The sequence below is a fragment of the Xiphophorus couchianus genome, chromosome 7 (assembly GCF_001444195.1).
Source record: "Xiphophorus couchianus chromosome 7, X_couchianus-1.0, whole genome shotgun sequence".
NCBI classification, from domain to species: Eukaryota; Metazoa; Chordata; class Actinopteri; order Cyprinodontiformes; family Poeciliidae; genus Xiphophorus; species Xiphophorus couchianus.
Window position 1 is genome coordinate 33,618,210 of NC_040234.1, and position 20,698 is coordinate 33,638,907.

At 36.6% G+C, this 20,698-nt stretch overlaps 1 protein-coding gene and 1 long non-coding RNA gene across 2 annotated transcripts in view; one reads left to right on the forward strand and one right to left on the reverse strand.

Moving 5' to 3' along the window:
* The window catches only part of efnb2a (ephrin-B2a), a 31,547-nt gene extending 26,534 nt beyond the window's left edge, over positions 1-5,013 (forward strand). The window contains exon 5 of the mRNA XM_028022933.1: positions 2,493-5,013. Coding sequence (XP_027878734.1) covers positions 2,493-2,908 — 416 coding nt within the window. The 3' untranslated portion in view covers positions 2,909-5,013. The remainder of the gene's footprint in view (positions 1-2,492) is intronic.
* Positions 917-18,694, reverse strand: LOC114148027 (uncharacterized). Its single transcript, XR_003596180.1, has 3 exons — positions 18,683-18,694; positions 8,880-8,885; positions 917-968 (listed from the first exon to the last, which is right to left on the reverse strand). It is a non-coding gene; the product is annotated as an uncharacterized LOC114148027 (long non-coding RNA).
* Positions 18,695-20,698: the final 2,004 nt, after the last annotated feature.

Here is a 20,698-nt window from a genome sequence, read left to right on the forward strand (position 1 = left end):
CAGAAACGGGCTTGTTTCGGGTCGAGCGGCTTCGTTTGCTATCTCTGCTATTGGATTGCAGCTCAAAAATCTCTGTGTAAGAAAATCAGGAGCAGTAATTTCCTCCACGAGAAGCAGGAAGTGCCTGGGGACGAATGCAGGCTGACCCACATAAACGCTCCCCTGGATCTCTGAAAAAACAACAACTGAAATAAAACCAATCAAGAGCCTTTACAAGCCCAGGAAATGAAACTGGGGAATATGCATTATTTATGTCAGACAAAACAGAAGGACAGGGATTAAATATATGTAACATTAGATAACAAACATGTGACTCTTTTCTTTCTGTCGATGGAGAGTTTGTCAGTTTTTGGGATCTGTTGAGAGAGAGAGGAAAAATCCACATTAAGAAATCTGGAATGAAAGTTAAGCTACACGTTTAAAAAGAAGTGGTGCTCCGCCTTAAAAAATATAATTAAGTAGAAAAAAAGGAGGAGTAAATTTCTGCCAAAATTGACTCAAAAATCTTTTAGATTAATCTCAGAAATGTTCTAGAAAAAAAAAAACATGAAGATCTCTGAGCTCCAAAAGTTTAGATTTTGCCAAGAATCTCGGAAATTTTGAGATTAATTAAATAAAAAATAATCTAGAAGAAAATTGAAACATTTTCAGAGCTTCAAAAGTAAAAAAAAAAAAAAAGTTCTAGAAAAACTCAGAAAATTTTAGGTTAATCTCAGGAATTTTCTAGAAAAAAAGTTGATATTTCTTAGTTTCAACTTTGGAATATTTCTGAGTTAAAAAAGTTGAAAAACTGCTAGAAAAACTAAAAAAATTTGAGATTCATCTCAGAAATTTTCTAAACAAAAACCTGATTATTTCCAAATTTAAAAAGTTAAAAATTTTCAATAAAACAAATTACAAAAAAATGAAATAAAGATTGAAAATTTGCTTGAAAACTCAGAAATGTTCAGATTAATCACAGAAATGTTCTATAATGTTCTATAAAAACAAAAATGATCAACTTTTGAAAGTCAGAAATGAGAATATTACTAGAAAAAATATATATTATTCAAGCTTGTTTCTTATTAAAACAACTTTTTTCTTGTAATTCCTTCTGGTAAAATTTCTTCTTTTTGCAAATGTAATGAATTTATTCTTGTAACTAAACAAAAAGTACCTGCAGCCCAACCCTAACACTCTGTCATTAAACTACAATATAAATCTGAGTCAGCTCTTTTATTTTGAAGTTAGGCAGCTCTGGCTTCCTGTTGCATGTTGCTTAAAACGGAGCAGCATCTCGGAGTGAAACTCTTCTACTGGAAGCTTTTGTTTAAAAAAAGGTCACATCTGATCCGTTTCTATTCAAATTCAGCAAAGACTTCGACCTTGAAAGTAGGGCAATCAGCGGAAATCCAAGCTGCACTCGGATAAATTGCGTTTTGAAAGACATAAAAACTAACTTGATTTTATGGCTAAAAGCCCCAGAGGGCCAGAGAAATAGAAATATTTGATTCGGTTGTGAAACATCAATTATGGAAGACAAGCTGTGCTCTGACTCCCAGCGATGGACGCTCTGGTTCTGATCCAACACTGAAGGCTGGGAGCGTGTGGCTCTGCTCGGGACCGGCAGCATCGCTGCAGCATCAGCGGTTCTGAGGCCCAAATGCTCTGCAAACCGAGGGACGACGTCTGATCCACGTTCAACAAACTAAAGGCTGAAACGTTTGTGATCGATTTGGACGGAAAGTTTCAGGAATATTCAAGATCAGCTGAGCAGGAAATTTTGTTTCCTTCTCCGTCCTGCATTTAGGTTCTACGACGGCGAGTCATTACCGTCGTAAAGGAGTCCATGAAAAAAGAAAAAAAAATAATAGAACTTTTCAAAATTGGGAAATTTTCTAGAAAATTTCAGAGATAAATCTAAAGCTAATTTTCAACTTTTGAAACCTAGAAATTGTTTCCTTGCAAAATTTTTAAATGAATCTCAAAATTTCCGAGATTTTTTTCTAGCAAATTTTCAACTTTTGGAGCTCAGAAATGTCCCTGTTTTTTTTTGAAAGATATTTTCTTTGATCAGTCTAAAAATGTCAGAGTTTTTGTTATGAAATTTTTGACTTTTCAAACTCAGACATTTTTAAGTTAGTTTTTTCAAGCTAAGTTTTTACTTTTGAAACTCAAATTCCAATTTTTTCTAGAAAATGACTTAATCTAAAAATTTCTAAATTTTTTTAGCAAATTTTTGATTTTTCAAATTGAAATTTGAACTGATATTTTTTTCATAAAAATCTTTGACTTTTAAACTCAGAAATGTCCACCACGTTTCTTTCTAACAGGAGTTTTTTTGTAGATATTTTGCTTCCCAAGAATTGTGATGAGGGCCCCGCACCAGTCATTCAGTGGGATACAAATGGCCCCTGCGCCGCACTTTGAACAGCCTTGTTGCTCGACTTGTTGTTCTGGATCAGTCCCAGAGTTCTGGTTGGTTCTGACTCGCTCTCTTTCTGTTCCTACAGACAAATCCAAATTAGAAGACGGCGGCGGCTCCGGCGGCGGCGGCGGCGGGAAATCGTCCAGCGCCATCGGCTCCGAGGTGGCCATCTTTGTGGGCATCGCCTCGGGCAGCGTCATCTTCATCATCATCATCGTCATGCTGGTCCTGCTGCTGCTCAAGTACCGGCGGCGGCACCGCAAGCACTCACCGCAGCACACGGCCACGCTGTCGCTCAGCACGCTGGCCACACCCAAACGCGGCGGCGGCGGCGGCAACAACAACGGCTCGGAGCCCAGCGACATCATCATCCCGCTCAGGACTGCTGACAGCGTCTTCTGCCCGCACTACGAGAAGGTGAGCGGGGACTACGGACACCCCGTCTACATCGTTCAGGAGATGCCGCCGCAGAGCCCCGCCAACATCTACTACAAGGTCTGAGGGCCGGGAAAACGAAAACGCAGAACCCGGACGAGCCCCCGGTCGGAGCGAAACGAACCGCCCCGCTCTTCCTCTCTGTCGACTCCTCCTCCTCCTCTCCTCTGATGTTTCGTCACTAGTCGTTTCCTCTCTGAGTTTTCGCCCTTCGCTCCGGGTCGGTCACAGCCGGCGCAGACGATGGGGACGAGTAGCGAAGCCGCCGTCGCTCGCCGGGAAGCGGAACGGACAGCCTCTTCTTCGTTTTCGTCCACCGGGATTAAGTGAGTGGGATGGGTGGATTTATGGATGTGAAAGTTTTTGAAAGTGTGAGAAAAAGACAGACTGCTCTTTTGGAAACAGAGACTTTAACGATGGGAGAAAAAGCAGGAAGTGGGCGGAGCTTGAACTCAGCTGAGCGGATTTACCAGCGGGATGCAGAGGGATTCCCACACCGGACCTTTTGTGGGACTTTCACCCACTCACCTGTCCACCCACATGACTACCATCACACAAACACTCACCTGTGCACAGAAACAGACTCACGGGTCAATGTGACGTGTTGTCGATCACAGCATCCCTCCTCATCCTCAGCTCGGTCTTATTTCGCGTTTTACTTGAAGGTTTAGAGAAAAAAAACATGATTGAGTCTCTTTGTTTAGTTCCACATTTACTGGTTTCGTTCATATCTGTTTTTTATACTTTTACGACGGCGTATCACGGCCACTTTGGGCAGAAAAAAAGGAGCAAATTTCTGCCAAAAAAATCACAGATTAATGTCTGAAGTTTTCTAGGAAAAAAACGTAAAAATTTCAGAGTTTCAAAATTCTAAATATTGCGATAAAAATAAATTTTGAGATTAATTTCTGAGATTTTCTAGAAAGGACTTGGAATATTTTGAGCTCAGTAGTAAATTTGTGAGAAAGAGAATAATCTCAGAAATTTTGTAGATTAAACAAGGAAATTCTCTGCAAATTTACAAAACAAAAAAAAATCAGAGATTCTCTTGAAGCTCAGAAAAGTTCTGACACTCAAAAATGTTTGACTTTATGAGCTCAGAAAATGGCAATATTTTTTCTAGAACGTTTCTGTGATTAATCTCAAAATTTCAGAGACTTTTTGTTGAAACGTGGAAATGTCTGCTCGAAAAATCAAAACGTTCAACATTTAAAAATTAGAAAATTTCCAAAAGTCAAACATTATCAACTTTACAAGCTCACAAAATGTTCAAGTTTTTAAAAAATTACTCTGAAAATTTCTGAGCTTTTTTCTCACAAATTCTAAACTTTTGGACCTAAAAATTGTCCAAGTTTTCTGTAGAAAATGTTGGAGATTAAACTAGAATTTTCAGAGTTTTTACTCTTGCAAATGTTCAACTTATGGAGCTCAAAATTGTCCAAGTTATTTCTTGAAAATTTCTTACATTAATCTGAAAATTTCAGAGTTTTTCTTCTCACAAATTTTCAACATTTCTAGCTCAGAAAATTATTGAGATTAATCTCACAATTTCTGAGTTTTTTTTTTTGCAGAAACTTCCTCCTTTATTTTACTTTCCGTCTACAGCGGTCCTGCTGCGACGCCGTAATCCTCTGGAATAGTTCGAGTGCAGATAGAGTTTTCTTTCCCTTTCCCCGATGTGTCATTGAAGCTCACGCGTGGCAGCAGCTCAGTTGAAAACAGGAGGAGGTGGAGGACTTTTCTCTTGCATAGCGCAGCACTTTTAAGCCCTCCTTTTTTTTTTAAACGTTCGTCCCTCCACTCTCCTCCGCCGGAGAGAGACGCGGCGACGTCCGGAGATGGGAGAGCGGCCAAGAGGGGCAATAAGAAATCCAGTTCGCCTTACTGCTGTAAGACCTGGTGGAGGTCAGAGCGAAGCAGTTCTAGGTACTGTAACGGATCCCTCAGGGGTCCGGTGATGACTAAGGGTACCCTAAGGACCCAAAATTCAGCCTGGCCGGTGCTCTCCTATTGTTTTCTGTAAAGCACAGGAACATCAGCTTAAACTTTCACTGTTTTCAGTCTCCATTAGCATTTCCTTCCTGTGAGTTTTCAGTTTTTCTTTTTTTTTTTTTTTTTACATCCAATAGATGTACATTTAAAAGAGAAAAAAGGACATTAAAAGATGAAAATAATACAAAAATAAGATGATAAAATTTATTTATGATAGACACAGAGCACAGGTGTTGTCAGGCGGAGTGGAGAGGAAGAAACTAATTTTAATATATAAGTGGTTTAAGTGCACATTATGCAATCTAGGTTTTGATTATTTGATATCTGGACCCGGCTCGGGTCCCGGCTCCGTCTGCGAGTTACCCCAACCCAAAATAAGGTGCAGAGTAGCCGTTTGTCCCAAAGGAAAGTTCCCAGTGTGCCCGATTCTCCTCATACACACCCTCCATGTTCCCCATGCATGTGTGTGTTCACGTGTGTGTGTGTGTGTGTGTCAGTGGCTCCATGCAGCATCTCAGCAGTGACTTAGGCCTCTCCCTGAGCATTTATCAGCCCATTGTTCGCATCTCCATCGATTCATGAGCATCAAATTTCACCGAAAAAGCCAAGCCTTGTATTATCTGAGGTTTGTGCCTCTGAGAGGCTACAAAATCTGCAAATATGCAATTCTTATTTATTTTTTTAATCAATTCTAAAAGAAAAAAGTGTTCTTAACCACTGAAAGATGTAACAACAAACCAACTTAACAAAATGAGTCTGTCTGTTTTTTTTTTTTTTTACTTTTTTTTTCAGTTTTTACTGCAAAAACAACAAAACTTACCGGGTATTTTGGTCAAGTTTTTATTGCAAAATCTTAGTACAATTGAAATAAGAGAAAACTAACTTAAAATGAACTTTCTAGCAAGATACAGGAGCTTGTTTTAAATAAATAATTCCTTAATACTGATGAAAACATTAATATATCCACTGGAAGATTATTCTTTATTACTATAAATAAAATAATCTTGACTTAAAACTGGGGTTGTAGCTTATAATTATTTTAGTAATAAATTATTCTGGCGATTAATTCATTATTCTGCGATTAATCGATTATTCTGGTGATTAATCAATTATTCTGATGGTTAATCGATTAACCAGATTGGTACATTCTGCAAATTTTCATTAAGCCACTTAAGCCTGATTTTTACATGATATTAAAAGTTCATTAAAAGAATGAAATAAGCAAATAATTAAATAACTTTTGAAATTAAGAAAATAAAAATAGTGTTGCCTAAAATGCAGCATTTCTTTAGTGCTGATTGTTTGTAGCAAAAGATGCATCTGCAGCTAAAAAAGTATTGCATTCGGTTGATTATTTTCTATATTAATAATTTAATATCACAAAATGCTTAGTAGGAGATTTTTTACATAATTTAAACCAGATGAAGCTAAAAATGCTATTTGATTTCTTTGTAGAACGTATTTAGAGATAAAGAAGGTTTTTCATCTTAAATGCTAAATGTATATTTTTTTTTGTACAGTTTAGATTTAATAACAACAATGACTGCAGTCTTTCAGCAAAAGGCCTTTTTTTATCTGTATGCTCCAGTTAACGATTAATCGATTATTTTAACAATTGATTAATCACAATTGATTCGATTAATCGTTTCAGGTCTACTTAAAACAAGCTCCTATTTCTTGCAGAAAAGTTATTTGTAAGTTATTTTTGTGTCATTTCAAACGTACTCAGAGGTTTCCAGTAGAAACTAGACAAAAGTAATCGTAATCGTTTGTGTTTTGCAGTGTTGACTACGTGCCGTAGTGCAAACTGTGAAGAACGAAACCATGACAAAGCGTCAGTAACAGAACCTGGACAGGTATTTAGAGGTGGAGGAAAAGCGAAAAACAAAAAAAGACAAACACAAACAGAGGAATGGCTTTTTAGTTGCTTTCTGTCTGCGGCAGAATCTGACAATCTCCTTAGTTTCTTTGAATCTGGCGTCCTTTTCTCAGCCGCCGCTCGGCTGCAGCTCTGCGGCGGCGGCGGCCTGGGGGAAGCACCTCAGGCGACTGTAAAATGCCTTGCTCGTATGGTCAGCCCTTGGTCACTTGACTCAGTAAATTTGCACCGTACTTCTGTAGGTAAGAACCTGTAAATACATTAATGTTTGTATTGTATATGGATCCTGGGTTGTTACAATAGCCTTATTCACCTTTGTAGGAAAGTAAATGGAAAAAAAGAAAAAGTGGATTACACTTCAGTAAAACAGAGCATACTACTTTTTTGGTAAATAGCTTATGTAAATATTGACCAGAACCCAATAAAAAACATTTTTATAAACTCTTAAAGTAAGATGTTTTGTATAAAATTTGAATTTTTTGCTATGTATTTTAGCTAGCGCTCTATGGAAAGCCCGTGTCCTCCCCACTTCCTCCCGTTTTGCACTGTTTCCATGGTAATTTGGTTTAAAAAAATAATAAAAAAAAGAGAAAAGTTGCCAAACCGACTGCTGCATATTTGTGCCATAAGTGTGTACCATAAATATTTATTAAATTAGTTTGTTTTTTTCTCTCTTTCTCTCTTATGTTCCGTTGATGGTTTTATTTCAGTCCAGTTTGTAAGTAACAGTATTATATTTGCATCGTTTGTCGTCTGTCCCGTTTTATTTCGTCATGTCACGGTTGCAGCTCCCTCGTTCCTCGCAGTGTCAGATGGCCCAGATTGTGACGAAGATTAAAAAAGAAAAAAAAAGACATTTTGAAATTCAGAATTTTAAATTAATTTCAAAGAGGATAAATGACACACATTCCACCAGTCTGTTACAAACTGAAAATGTTTTTCAATAAAATGTTTTTCCTATGGACACGCTGTCTGTGAGTGCTTCGTGAATTTGAAAAATAACGTCTTATTACTGTCTTTTTACAATTTGTTACCACTTATTACAGATTATTATTGCCTTATTACTCTCTTTTTATGGTTCAGCTTTTAATAACATGCATAATGCAGCCTCATTCATTACAGCCTGTTGCTAATTATGTTACTATAACTAATGAGAATTAACAATTTTCTTGTAAAATTTAAAAAACAGGTATTTGCGCGAGAAGTTGCCAGACCCTAATACGCCTGAAGGAGATGGGAACTTAATGTGAAACATTGCAGCAGCAGCAAAGACGTTAGCAACGATGCTAACACATTTTAGCCCAAATGATGCTAAAGAACACGGATGTTTAAAAATATAACGGCACTTTCAAAAATGGCAGCTTTAGCTGTTTTTCCTGCAATATATGCATAGAATTTCTACATAGAATGATAATAATGTACGGAATATTTGTCCTTATGAAGTAATTTGTTTATTGATAAGCTACGTGTTTGGACGCAGTTTTCTTTAAAAAGCTAATTTATTGCACCTACTAGGTGTATTTTTCAAAGGAATGTGGCAATTTTGTGGTTCTAAACAAATGTTTAGCTGGACATAAGAAAAAATGACTCATTTTATTCTGTAAAGGTTGCTAACTACTAGCTAGCACAAACTAGCTAATCCTAGTTTGGAGAATGCATTAGATAGTTTAAAACAGGAGCAATGTGCAAAAGAAGAAACATTAATAAAAGATGCTTTGAACCAAATTTAGCTGAAGCTAAGTTCCTCCTGTAGTCCCGGAGCAGTTGAGTTAATTAAATAGTTTAATCTAATACATCTTCCTGTAGCGAATGCTAGCTGCTGCAAGACGTTAGAAGGTATCGGTTTTCAGTGAGTGATGGTTACCCCTGACAACCAGGCTTTGTTTTAAAAATCTGAACACCAGTTGTCTGGTGTTTGCTGTCTGAAAAGTTTGCTGTCTGAAGCAAACTTAGATAGTGTCACCAGTTCAAATGTATAATTCATGTTAGCATCTTAACACTTTACAATCTGCTGTTTCATTCGCCATATTGGATTGTTTTTTACTATTCAGATGTCAGGACATGTTAAAAAAATATATGTTTCAGTGTATAAATTGAATGTACAGAAGAATATAATGAAGGTATTTATATGTACATAATTAAGTAGGTAATTATTTCTGAATTGACCCAAAACTTTGGAAAATTTGCTTTTGGTGTTTATTGGTACCAGCTTTCAGTGACTGACTTACGCTTTTTCTTTTATTCTGTACCAAAGTTCTCATCTGGGATCCTTTCATTTCAATTTTCTAACGAAGCTAACTCAGGGGTGTCCAAAGTGTGGCTCGAGGGCCATCCCAGGGTCACTGGGATGTTTTTGTACAAACCAAGTTCGCCTCACCAGCTCAGGTGTTTGATGCAGATGGAAACTTTTTTATTCAATTAGGACAAAACTATTATAACTTATTAAAATAAAGATTAAGTGTTTATTGCTGAAAGAAAACGTGAAACTTTTTGAGGTTTTGTATCTTCAATGATTCACACATTCCTTTCTTACAGAAAAAAAATACAATTTTCTTTTTTTAATTAAAATCTGTTATGTTTATTGTTGAGGAGGAACCAAATTCTCAACAAAACTTTGTGTTTTAGTTTAAAAAAATAAAATGTTGGATTATCAGCATCTTTGAGTTGATAATGTTGGCTCACGTAACAAAAACAAAAAGTCTGGACACCCCTGAACTAAAAGCTCATAAGATTTTAAAGAGTTGATGTTATCTTCAGATATAGATCAATTCTTACAGCTCTTACAGTTTTAAATGTTTGCATTTTGCTCATACAAGAGGACAACAATCTTTAGTTCTGTTTGGATTTGGTATGAAAGTAAAGCAGGATTCATAACAGAGTTTCTGTATATTGTAGCAACATTAACAGCTAATGCAGAGCTGCAGTATTTGCAGTCAAGTTTGATCTGCTGTCTCCATGTTAGCTCACTCCCTGATGTAATATGGACACACTGATTACAGGATCATGTTCCCTATCAGTGCTTAGGGCCAAATTATCCTTAAGCCAGTGAGTCACTCTTGTTTTTTTTGGCCGCTACGTCCAGGCAGCTAGCCTGCGCAACCAGCTCTGCTGCCAGTGAGTCAGGACAACGTCCTGCCAAAACACGGCCAGGCAGAGACACGAACCCAGCAGGCTGCCATCTCTCTTCCACCTCTGCAGACCTGCAAATCAGTTCATCACCAAAGCTCTCTGCTCAGCCAGAGAGTCAGTAAGATTATAGCTGTGACGGCCAAACGACCAGCTAGCCAGCCAGCTAAGCTTCTGGGCCTAGCCTGCTAGATTAGCATGCTCAGATTCTTGGCTTTGTGTGGGAATCAACTCAGCCTGCATTTGTTCACAGTCCAATCGAACATCTGTGGGATGTTCTGGACAAACAAGAAGCAGGATAATAGTTTTTATTTATTTTATTTTATTTAGTTGTATTTCATAGCGACTTTGTTTGTCTAATAAAGTTTTAATTGGTTTTTAGAGTGGGTTTGCTAGTTTTATTACTTATTATAAGTTAGCCTTAAGCTAAAATAAGCATATTAGCAAAATCTGGCTAATATGCTTAATATTAATATTAATTAGATAATAAAATTTAGCAAACTTTATTAGCTAAATTTGGCTAATATGCTTAATATGGCCAAATGTAGCTAATATGTAAGTTAATGTATGGTTAATGTAGGTTAGCTACAAATCAGGCAATGTGTAGCTAATATATTAGCATAGGTCAATGCTAAATGCTACACATTCCAGTGATACCCCGAATGCTAGTGACAGCATTTAGGCTAACCATAGCATTTTAACTAACTTGAGTTCATACACACATTTTTCCATACTGAGTTGACTAATGTGCTGGTAGCCATTTTTGTATTTATGAATCTATTTATTAGCCTTTCCACCTGATATGAGCTAGATTTTTCTTTTCCACACTAGCAGTTGACAGCTCTGGCGGCAGTTATGCAAAATGGCGACTAGCGTTTGGCAAAAGGTAAGCAAAAATAGAGTGCCATCAGATTTTAGTTGTTTTAGGTTGTTTTTTTTTGTCTTTGGTAAAAGACAACGAGCCATTTCTCCAATCTAGTGCTAGATTTACATGTTTGTTTTGGTTGTATTTACCCATGATGCCCTGCGCTACAGCTAACTTCCTGATTTGGGAAGCGGCCAGAGTGTTATGAATTCACGCTTCCCGAAACAAACCGGACTTTCTAGAGAAATGACGTCGAGTTCATGTCATGTGTTTAGAGTTTAAATCAAATCAGACGTTTTTTGTGACTTAAATTTGACCTGAGTCCCCAGTAAAACAAAGAAATTCACCCCAAAAAACAGAAAACCACAAAACCAAGAAGGACTCGCCAACCTTTTTTTTGTTTTTCGTCATCTAACACACCAGCTGCACCAAATATTTAAGCTATTAAAGCCACAGGCGATATATCCGTCATTTCTAACCACATTGTCTTCAAAGCCCTCTCGTTATGAGACGCCAGCCGAAAAATAAAACCGTCTTCATGATGCCGGAGTTCGCCTGCCGACTGTTCATCAGGAAAAACGGAGACGCCTGCGAGGCCGAGGTGGAAACAGAAAACAAGCTGAGCCTCGAATCGTTCAGCTTTCCCACGGTGGTCCGTCATCTCCCGGATCTTTGATGATGAGGAGGATGTTCTCCCTGTTCAATGTTTCTGTTTTATCTCCCTGGCCTTCGCGCAGCAGAGCACGCAGCGCCGCGGGGTTTTAATGGCTTTTTCATTTTGACGAGGCTGAAGGGTTTATCCTCGGGAACGGTTCGGGTTTTCAGGCCCCTAACCTCTCCGTATGTCTGTAGTTCAACATTGTTCAGAACCGTTTGGGCCCGGTTTGAATCCTCTGAATGTTACGCTCCTTTTGTTGTTTTATAACCACCATTAATAATTTAGTTGTTGGTTAATTGTTTGAAGTTTATTTTTTTTAAATTGGAAATTACATATTAATTAAGATTTACATGCAAATGCATGAGATTATGCCGGAATGGCAGTATCGTCCCGAAGATCTAGTCAGTCTAGTTCTATGCTTTCTGCTCTTAGTGACGTCAGGCTTTATTATTTATTTCACATTATGTTTAGAAGTCCTAATTGCACTTTCTGAAACTTTTGAAAGAAGGTTTGTCAGCCTATTTGGTTTCGTTAGTTTCAGTTTTTATTATTATTTATTTTATTTGAACAAATTAAAGTTGTGTTGTTTTTAAATGCTTCACTAAACTAAATTTAAGCATATTGTACTGGTGCAGACTATCAAATATATTTATAATGAAGTACATTGAGATCTGTGTTTAAAGAAAAAGAAACATTTTAAGTCAGTTCAGCATTGGCTTTTTGTATCGTATCGGTATTGGACGATACTAAACGTCAGTTATCTGTATCGGTATCAGAGGTGAAAAATCCCTGATTTCCATTCCTATATGAATTGGCAGATTGGTGTATGTGATATTTAAGAATAGTAAGAAGGAAACGCAGCAACATAAAGGAGAAAAGGGAGGTGTTAAACAATTGTTTTCAATTTGTAGTCTGACGGTTATAGTACACTCCAATCTGATGTTGAAAATGAGTAACAATGCCAAAGCTAGCTAAAATGCATTCAATAGCATGTTGACTAACACTGACTCCATTCAGTATACAAACAGTGTAAAAGCTAAAATAGCTATATTAGCTATTTTAGTAGCATGTAGGTAGCATGTGGGCTAATATTGAAAATGAGCTAAAATGTCTATTTTAGCTATAAGGCTAACATTAGCATGATGGCTACATGCTACCTTTCTACAAATTTTGCCCCCCTTAAGAAAAATTGTAGACACGCCCCTGTCTGTTTTGGATGTATAAATCTGCTCACATGTTTTTATGGCATGAAAATAATGCATTCTGAATTCAAACAACTTTTGATCAGAGATAAATTGCTGCGTGATCCGAAACCGTTTGGATGTTTTAGCTTTTCGTTCCTGGTGTTTATGAGCAAAGACTGGACCAAACTGCACAGAAACGTCTCAGTCCTGGTTTCAACACAGGAGTTTTGATTTCCTCTCACGTCACCGAAACATGAGGGAACGTAAACAAGATGAGCCATCAAGTTGCTGTTTTACTTTAGGGAGCTAATCCCACACAGATTCCTGCAGAGTGACTCAGACCAGTCGCTCGTCATCATCTCAGATATCACACAAAAATTACATTTCCTGTATATTCAGGAAAACATCTTTTGAACTCATTCAGCCTGGGTTCATATTTTATTTGCCCTTTAATATTTTCATCTATTTCTGTACAAATAATCCCAGTTAATCTCCTGATAAACACACCCTGTTGATGCAGATTCATCCAGGTAAATATTTTAAAGCATTTAAAGCCAGAGTTAGGTAGTAACTACTTACATTTATTTACTCAATTACATTTACTTGAGTAACTTTATTTATTATGAAGTAGAGTACAATTTCTGGATTCTCTACCCACTAAATGAAAACAAAAAAATTAGAAATTTAACTAAAGATTCTGGTGAACCTTTGGTAAAATGTAAAAACATTTTCTAGAAATCTTTTTTTTAACTTTTCAAACTCAGAAATGTTCTTATTTTTTCTAGAACATTTCCAGATTTAACATTATTTCTAGATTTTTTTTACTTTTCAAGCTTTGAAATGTTGTTTTTTCTAGAAAATGTAAGTGATTAACCTAAAATTTTTTATTTTTTCTAGAATATTCTTGTCTTTTCAAATTTAGAAATGTCCTTGTCTTTCTAGAAAGTTTCTGAGATTATTTCAAAATTTCTGGGGTTTTTTCCAGTAAATTTTGGACTTTTGAAAATTAGAAATGTACAAGTTTCTTTTCTAGAAAATTTCAGTGATCAACCTCAAAATTTCAGATTTTTTAAAAAGAAAGTTTGTAACTATTGAAACCCAGAAATGTCCTTGATTTTCTAGAAAATTTCAGTGATTAATCTCAAAATTTGTAACTTTTTTCTAAAAGTTTTGACTGTTCAAACTTAGAAATTTCCTTGTTTTTTCTAAAAAATTTCAATTATTAATCTAAAAATTTCAGATTATTTTCTAGAGAATTTTTGACTGTTCAAACTTAGAAAGTTCTAGTTTTTTTTCTATAAATTTTAATCATCTAAAAATTTTAAATTTTTGTGGGTACCCTTCCTTTGTTCATCTAAACTGGCTGTATGTGATGTTGAAGAGTCTGTGAGGTTTCCAAGAATATTTGATGTTTAAATGTAACTCATTCCTCATCAACTCCAACCGAAGTACATCTGATATGGATAATGATTGTCAGATTAGAAATGTGAACCAAAAACCAGAACGTTTAGATTGTCTGGATGCCAAGCAGGAGGATCACATTAATCTGAAGTGATGAAACAGTTTCAGTTCGGCTCTGCTGATGGTGAAAACGTTCCCACACGTGAACCTTTGGGTGTCGACATCCTGCAGAGGAATGTGAACGCAGCCAACACCTTCAGCTCGTTAGAAAGCGGCCCAATCAGAACAGACTCTGTGGAAATGTGTTTCATTCACAGCCAGGCTCCCCAGCTGCTCCACGCCTTCCTTTGATGAAGAGAGGAGGAACAAAAGTATCAGGTTTAAAAGTGTTTAATCCGACTGGCTTTGCTGCGTTTCCGCTAAAGTTTGATTATTCATCAGCAAAGCCGTTTATTTTTCTGTGCGTCACTCGTTACCGTATGTAAAAGTTTGCCAAGAGACTCTGGTTATTCCACACACCCACACAGGTTTCTGTCAGGGTGATAACTGCTTATAATTCGTCCTTCTATAGATCAATATTTGACAGGATTGGGATTCTTCCTCCAGGTGAACACATTTAAATTCAAACGGAAACTTTACATCGACAAAATGAGCCACAGTTTCACTTAAAAAAGATGTTGAAGTCGTCTGTGCTGCTGCTACGTGTTAGCATTGGTATGCTAAACATGCTAACTACTTTTAGCACAACTTGAACTCAACATTTATCTTTTCCAGCGTCCAATCGGATCGTGTTTTGAAGCAGAAATTTAACCCTTACTGGGCTGAGAGCAGCTTTGTCACCCTTTGCTGCTGTTTCTCACTTCCTAAAGTTGAACATTTGTATTAAGAAACAAATTTGTTTTAGGTTAAACTCAGAAATTGCACAAAAGAAGCAAAAAAGTAAAAACAAATTTTAAAGAAAATCTCAGAAATTTTGAAACAAATCTCTACGTTTTTCTAGGAACATCGAGAAAGTTTCTCACTTCCAAAAGTTGAAATTTAAAAAAACAAAAGAACAAAAAGCCCCAGAAAATGTCAAATTAATCTCAGAAATTGACTAGAAAATTAAAATAAATATGCACACTAAATATATCCACACTCAGATTTAGTTTAATAAACTGTGACGATTGTTGACTTTATTCTTGGCTACATTGTAGTCAAGTCAACATGATTTATTAATCAATATGATTGATTGATAAATAAACCTGAATCAGAGCTGCAGTTATTCCCCCAGCATGGCGACATTTTCACCATCAGAGGGGAAACCGACACGTTGGAGCCATTTCTCCACAAAACGAAAACTACAGTCAATACTTCCCATCCAACCTTTTTCTATCTTAATGTTTTCTGTTGGAAAATTAACATAAATCTCAGTGTGATTTCCATTGTCTCAGTGGCAGAGTGACGGGGGTTTAGCATACATAAATATAAATGGCTGAATTAGCTGCTGGCTGAAAGGGGAAATCATCGGCGGCAGGTTCGGCCCATTGTGGTGGAGAAACAAACAGGAAGTCCAGAAACAAAAGCCTGTTGTTTTCTCCCACGTTCGTCTCTGGATAATCTCCACTGATCCGTGTGATTAGGCGATGATGAGGCGGCGGGACGCGGCAAGGAAGGCGACAGACGCTCGGAGGATCCGTGGAAAAATGTCTGGTAAAAATGAAAGAGGCAGGAAAAACATAGAAAAAGAAATTACAGTAAAAGTCCTAGAAGTTTTCAGATTAATCTGAGACATCTAGAAAATAAAAATCTTTCTAGAAATTTCTGAGTTTCAAAACTTGAAAATTTTTGACTGAGATTTTATGAGTTTTTCCAAGAACATTTTTGAATTTTCTTATTTTTTGCATTCAAACTCAGCGATTTCAAAGTTTTTTCTGGAAAATTTCTCACATTAATCTCAAAATTTCAGAGTTTTTTCCTGCTATTTTTTTTTACTTTTTGAACTCAGGAACGTCCATGTTTTTTCTAAGAGATTTCTGAGATGAATTTCTAAATTTCAGAGTATTTTCTCACATTTTCTTTAGATTTTAACTGAGAGATTTTTTTCTAGAACATTTCTGAGATAATCATAAAATGTAAGACTTTTTTTCTCACAATTTTTTTGGACATTTTGAACTCAGAAATGTCCTTAATTTTTCTAGAAAATTTCTGAGATTAATCTCAAAATTGCAGATTTTTTTGGTAAAAATGTATCTTTTCTTTTTTCTATCTACCCAGTGACAGGAAACAGACTGTATAAAGTTTGAAGGAAAAATAAAACATAGAAACTGATTTAATGTAATCCACATTTTTCTGTGTACAGTTCAGAGGAGTCAGTCTAATAATTCAGGATACAAAGAACTCCCTTGTCTGTTCAGCATTAAATCCCCAGTAATTCAGGCTGAAACTGGCTCTAAAACATTAATCCTGGCAGTAAACAGCATCCAGAGTTCGTCCACGTTCAAACTATGAGATAAAATGTTTAACGGCTCCCAGGAGCATCACTTGGAGTCAAACAGACCTGATCTTATACCAAAGATGATGGAGTTTGTTTTGACTTTACCACACCCTGAAGTCAGGAAATCTGCCACAGCTTTTAAATTGGCCAATTAAAAGGACGGCACAGGTCCAGTGAGTCAGAGAAAACAGATGATGGATGGGTGAAAGTCTCTGAACTCGGCATCAAAACGCCGTCAAACGTTTCACAATCCAGAAGATATGCGAGGAAACAGGCATGACAAAATAAGCCGGACTAATTTCATAAAGTAAAGTAATCAAGACGAGAGGTTAAAAGCATGTTTCCACTTTCTCCAGGGCGCTTTCAGACTAAATAGGCTTTATTTTAACATCTGCCTCAACTGGACAAGAAGCAGGAATCGACCACTTTGTTTACATGACTGTCAGGTTTTAGAGCAGGATCCATTTTCACGTCCAAATCTGTGATAATGGTTTTCTCATATGAGGCCAGGGAGGAAAGATCAATACAGGAGGTTCTGATGGTGATGTCAGGTCCAAGCAAAAGGCTTTATGATGGAAATTCTGCAATTTTAGATCCATTCATCTCCTAGTGTAGTCAAAGTAAGACCAGACAGAAGCTGGACACTTTCACCAAGCTGCTGCAAAGAATGGAAATAAGCCCAACAGTCATCAGCATATAGAGTGATACTGTTATTTGAAGATGTCTGTTGGTGAACAAATCCCAATTTTTTACTAAAATTAATTTGTTTTTAGGCAGAAATATGGCTACCAAAAGTCTTATAAATTTATTGTCAACATCGGTGAAAAACTTAAACCTTGTTTAGACGAATTAACGTCTAAAAATGTTTGCAGCAACTTAAATATGAAAAGCAGAGATCTGAGAATGGAGCCCTGTGGTTCCCCCTCACGAGAAATTAATCATTTTCTTATTCATGGATTTCTTCGTAGAGCATATCTACCATTTTTTAACTGAAATATCTAGGCGTAATGCTACTTGACTCGCTATTGGCTGGCATATCGGAAGCAGCCAATCCAGGAGCTCGATTCATTTTCCTTGGTGCTAATTGGCTGACACCAAAAAAAGTGGAGTTAAGGAAAGCCGTAAATGTTAGCTTCTGTCTTAGATTGTATATTAAAGTATATTAAGGTATATGTGGTGTTTAGAAATGTTTTCAAAGTAAAAGTATAAAAAATAAGTATTCACGTATTTTAGCTATTCGCTATCCCTGTTTAATACTAGGGATCCACTGTAAAGATAGCCATTAGCTTCAGTTTACCGCCAATGATGGCGCCGGATGTTTGTTAATTACTTGTTCACATGTGATTTTAATTGTGCTTCTTATTTAATGGAATATCAACAAAATTTTGAGCACATTTGTAATTGAATTTAAGCAACAAATGTGGCAGAAGAAACCAAAAATCATAGAGTAACATTGTTTAAAATTTAAAGCTCAACTAGGTCTATATAAAATAAAAGTACTTAGTTTTATATATGCTGGGCACATATGCACACAGCATGTTTGATTTGTTGTTTTTAATAAAAATGTTGTGTGAATTGAAAGTACAGGAAAGATTATAAAAATGATGTTTACATCAGAGAGGAGACTTAAATAAATTCCCCATTTCCTGCTGTGGTGGATGTTTCCTCTGTTTCTTCTTCTCCTTTGTTGCTTTTCATGTTTCTCTCCAATTGTTGTTTGTTAAAGATGATTTTTTTTCCACCAGGTCTGCATGTACAGTACATTAGCCATATTTGGAGTTGCTTTTTACAGTTTCATCAAAGCAAAGTGGCTTCAAATAGCTGAAACCACAAGTTTGTCCGAAGTGACAGAACAAAAGTTCCTATTAGGTTTCCCGCTGTGACCTGTTGGAAAGTTTATTTGACTTTTCCAGAAGCTCCCACGTCTAACTCGGCACAAACACGGTAAAAAGAGACTCTTTGTCTTATCGTCTATATTCTCCGACTTCCCGGGAGAGTTTCTGAAAACTGTTGATTTTCTCTGTCTTGATTTACGCCTCTCATCGTTCAGAGATTCCACGAGCAACGGGAAACCTGGAGAGAGAGACGCAGCCAAAGCGGAGGAGAGGCGGCGAAGAAGACAAAGCCAAGTCTGTTCAGCGAGCGGCGATAGCATCGCTGCCGAAGTCAAAGAGCCAGTCTGTCTCCGACGACTCTCAGAAGCTCAGCCAGCAAAGAGACGCGATGCACACACAGCGAAGAACACTCGCAAAGAAAGACAAAACAGAGAAACGACACACAGGGCGTCCACACTGACGACCTCATTAAATATCAGTTCATTTGGAAACTTTTTGGCTCCACTGTTGATAAATCATCTTTTCTGATTATGAGCTAGAAGTTGGAAATTAAGCCTGAAAGCATCAACAGAATAAAGATGTTTTTTTTTGACTTGATGCTGTATGTGGGTAAACTAAGACTGCATTCACACCAGCCATGTTTAATCCAGTTCACTCTTTAAAAAAAAAAGTCTGGTTCGTTTGTAGAAGTGGGAATGTCTAATCAAACTCAGACGCCAGCTAAAATAATTCAACTAAAAACGACTAAAAACCCAAAACTCTGCTCCGCCTACAAACCTCGGTCTTGGTTGAAGTGAACTCTGGAAGCGAATGCATATGTGAACGCGAAGCAAACTGGAGACCGCTCCGAAAGCAGGAGGTGGACATCAAAACAGGGCATTATGGGTAAATACAACCAAAACAAACATGTTAGCTTAATGCTAGCGGCAGAAAGACAACACAAACATCTTACAACCACTAAAATCTGACGCTACCTCATTTTCATTTACATTTTGTAAAGAAGGAAGTTGCGACCAGTTTCTTCTTCAGAGGTTTGTGTGCCGTTTCCTTCAGTGGTTCTTGGTGCGGCGCCCCTGCAGGTGAGGAGGGGAACAGCTTCCTTAATAAGACAGGTTCGTTTGACTCAGTGCAGTGTGAAAGAGAACCACAGCAGCTGAAAATGTAACAAATGTCGCCATTTTTGTCCCCATTCTAACCGAGTCTGCTAGACTAACGTTTTCTTAAACAGTTTTTGAAATTGTGCATACAGTGGGCTGTATCGGCAGTTGCCCAGGGCAGCATCAGGAAGGGGGATATTCTCTGTCAGTCGTCCACTTAACAACTTGCTACAACTTGTAAGAATAAGTAGTGGCGTAAGTTTCCCTTAGCTACAACAAATCAGATAATTTCTTGCATTTTTAGGCATCGGGATTAATCTGATTAAATGCTTTTATCTATTGACAGCATTGTTTTAATAATAAGAACTTTTCGGTGAGTCTTTATATCTGTGTCTGCTGTTGCACCTGGATTTGACCTTTGCAGAACAAATTTTCACACTTGAGGTCAGATTTGAATTATTTTAGCAAAATTTTAAATTATTTGCTAGTTTCTTTATGCACTAAACTTTTGTATATTTTACATTCAGTATAAACATTTTATTTATCCTAATTTTTAATAATCTTGTTATCACAGAAAATGATGATTCTTTGTGTTTTTCATCCTTGAGCTTAGATTTAGATTATTTTGAGTCAAATCTAAAACTATTTTCCATTTTCTTTAAACCCTGTAAACTTCTACATATTTTTGCATTTAGTATAAAATTTTAATTTATCTTAATTGTTAATCATCTCATCATAAAAGATCATGAGTTTTTGTGTGTTTTTTCACACTTGAGGTTAGATTAAAATTATTTTAATAACATTTCAAAAGATTTGCCACTTTCATTAATCACTAAACTTTTGTATATTTTGCATTTGGTATAAAAATTAAATGAATCTTAGTTTTCAATAATTTCCCTTTGTGATTCTTTTATGCTCTCCTAATTTTAATTGCTTTAGTAAAATGTTCAAATATTTTCCATTTTCTTTAAACTCTGTAAGCTTCTGCATATTTTGCATTCACTATAAAAATCTAATTTATTAACATTTTTAGTCATCACTTCCATATTTCCTAGTTCTTCTGTACAGCTTTTATGCTTTCAGCACAAATCGAATAATTTTAATGACAAATTAACTGTTACAACTAACTGCATTGTTTTGTGTGAGTCACTTAATTACAAACCAGTGGAGATCCATTTAAAAATCTCATCCTTTCTGCTGCGCAGACAAAGAAATCTGTTTATCGCCATCAAAATCTGGGCTCTGCACTAAACCAATTAAATCTTAAATCTCTTATTTGCTCCAACAATGTGAATCTGTTCACACCGCGCTCATAAAGCTTCAGTCCTTTGTGTCAGACGGCG